Source organism: Orycteropus afer, unplaced genomic scaffold, assembly GCF_000298275.1.
Source record: "Orycteropus afer afer isolate SDZICR_OR568_19922 unplaced genomic scaffold, OryAfe1.0 scaffold00505, whole genome shotgun sequence".
Taxonomy (NCBI): domain Eukaryota; kingdom Metazoa; phylum Chordata; class Mammalia; order Tubulidentata; family Orycteropodidae; genus Orycteropus; species Orycteropus afer.
This window is the reverse complement of record NW_006922092.1, coordinates 1657255-1658899: the sequence shown is the minus strand read 5'-3', so window position 1 is coordinate 1658899 and position 1645 is coordinate 1657255. Positions and strand designations below refer to the sequence as shown.

The 1645-nt window shown below is 38.4% G+C and overlaps 1 protein-coding gene across 1 annotated transcript in view; it reads right to left on the bottom strand.

Annotated features, from left to right (window-relative positions):
• The window catches only part of RASSF6 (Ras association domain family member 6), an 89283-nt gene that overhangs the window by 46029 nt on the left and 41609 nt on the right, over positions 1 to 1645 (bottom strand). Inside the window, exon 3 of the mRNA XM_007955491.1 lies at positions 1144 to 1222. Within this exon, the coding sequence (XP_007953682.1) occupies positions 1144 to 1222 (79 nt within the window). The remainder of the gene's footprint in view (positions 1 to 1143; positions 1223 to 1645) is intronic.

Sequence of the window (1645 nt, the reverse complement as noted above, 5' to 3'; positions counted from 1 at the left end):
ATCCCAGTTTATTTGTCCTTCTTTCCTGCCTCTTTCTGCCTTGTGAGCTTTGTTTTGGGGCAAATGCTTCCCTTTTGATCTTGTGTGATTGATTGTTCTGAGGAGTACATGTCTCTCTATTGTTACTGTTCAATTTCTAGGCCTGTCCAGGTCTGGTGGTGTAGTGCCTATTGCATTTGACTGCTAACCAGAAGGCTGGCAGTTCAAATCCACCAGCCACTCCTCAGAAGGAAGGTTGGGCAATCTACTTCCACAGTGAAACCTCCTTGGAAACCCAAGGAGGGGTCGCTGTAAGTTGGATCCGGCTCCACAGCAGTAAGTTTGGTTTTTGGCTATTGTTTGGCTGGAAGTTGATCTATGGGTGTGGGTTCAGTTCCAGGCTTGAAGTGTGTCTAAGGGCCACAGTCTCATGGGTTCCTTCAGTCTCTATCAGGCCACTAAGTCTGGTCTTTCTATGATTTTGAGTTTTGTTCCACATTTTCTCCTGTTCTATCTGGTACCTTCAAAGTGGTCAGCAATGGTACCTGGTACCATCTAGTTCTGGTCTCAGGGTAGTGAAGGCTGAGGTTCGTGTGGTCCATTAATCCTTTGGACTAATTGTTTCCTTGAGTCTTTGATTTTCTTCATTCTTCATTACTCCAGATAGAAAGAAACCCATTGTGACATCTTAGATAGCTGCTTATAAGCTGCTTTTAAGACTCCAGTCACTACTCACTGAAGTAGAATGTAAAACATTGTCTTTGTGGACTGTTATGCCAATTGGTCTAGATGTCCCCTGAGACTGTAGTCCTAAGCCCTCTTGGTACATTTAAAAGGAAGTATCTAGGATAGATTTCTAATGGATTTGCTGCTCATAAGAAATTCATACTCTATTTTCAAAATAGAAAGCAAATACACCACAAAAATTATTTTAAAAAGATTTCTTCTTCCAAAAAATGCTTAGATACTCATTGATGTTCCAAGACTGCAATTCTGTGATACAGTCTGAAAGCAAAAATCATAAGCAGGTTAAAGATCCCCATTTCTCTCAGACTATTTGTGCTACCTGATTATGGACTCTGATTCACCCTGACTCCTCTTTCTATTTATAGCATTTTGTTTTTCTGTAAATCAAATTATATTGCATTTCTTTGATGTGCTTACCTCTGCACATAAAATTTGCAGATTTTTCTGGTTTTCATAAAATATGTTATAGGTCTTCAGCAAAGAATTAAGTTGTTCTCTAAAACAAATAAATAAATTCAATTATAATCAGTCTTAAACCAGTCTTAGGCTCTTTGATAGTAAAAGGCAATAATAGTGCTTTCAGTTCATAAAGTTGTGAGACAGAAGTGACCCAATAAAATCTTTACTGTTCTGTCATTTTATCTTAATATGCGTCATTGACAACTGAAGTATTCTTAGAAGATCAATCAATGCTAAAGGGAGTAATTCATAAATAAATAACCAGAGCAAATCAAAACAACAATGAGATACCATCTTGCTCCAGTACTAGTATCAAAGTTCAACAAGACAGAAAATAACAAATGCTGGCGAGGTTGTGGACAGATTGGGACTCTCATACACTGCTGGTGGGACTGTAAAATGGTACAACCATTGTGGAAAGCAGTATGGCGATTCCTTCAAAAGTTGGAAATACAAATAC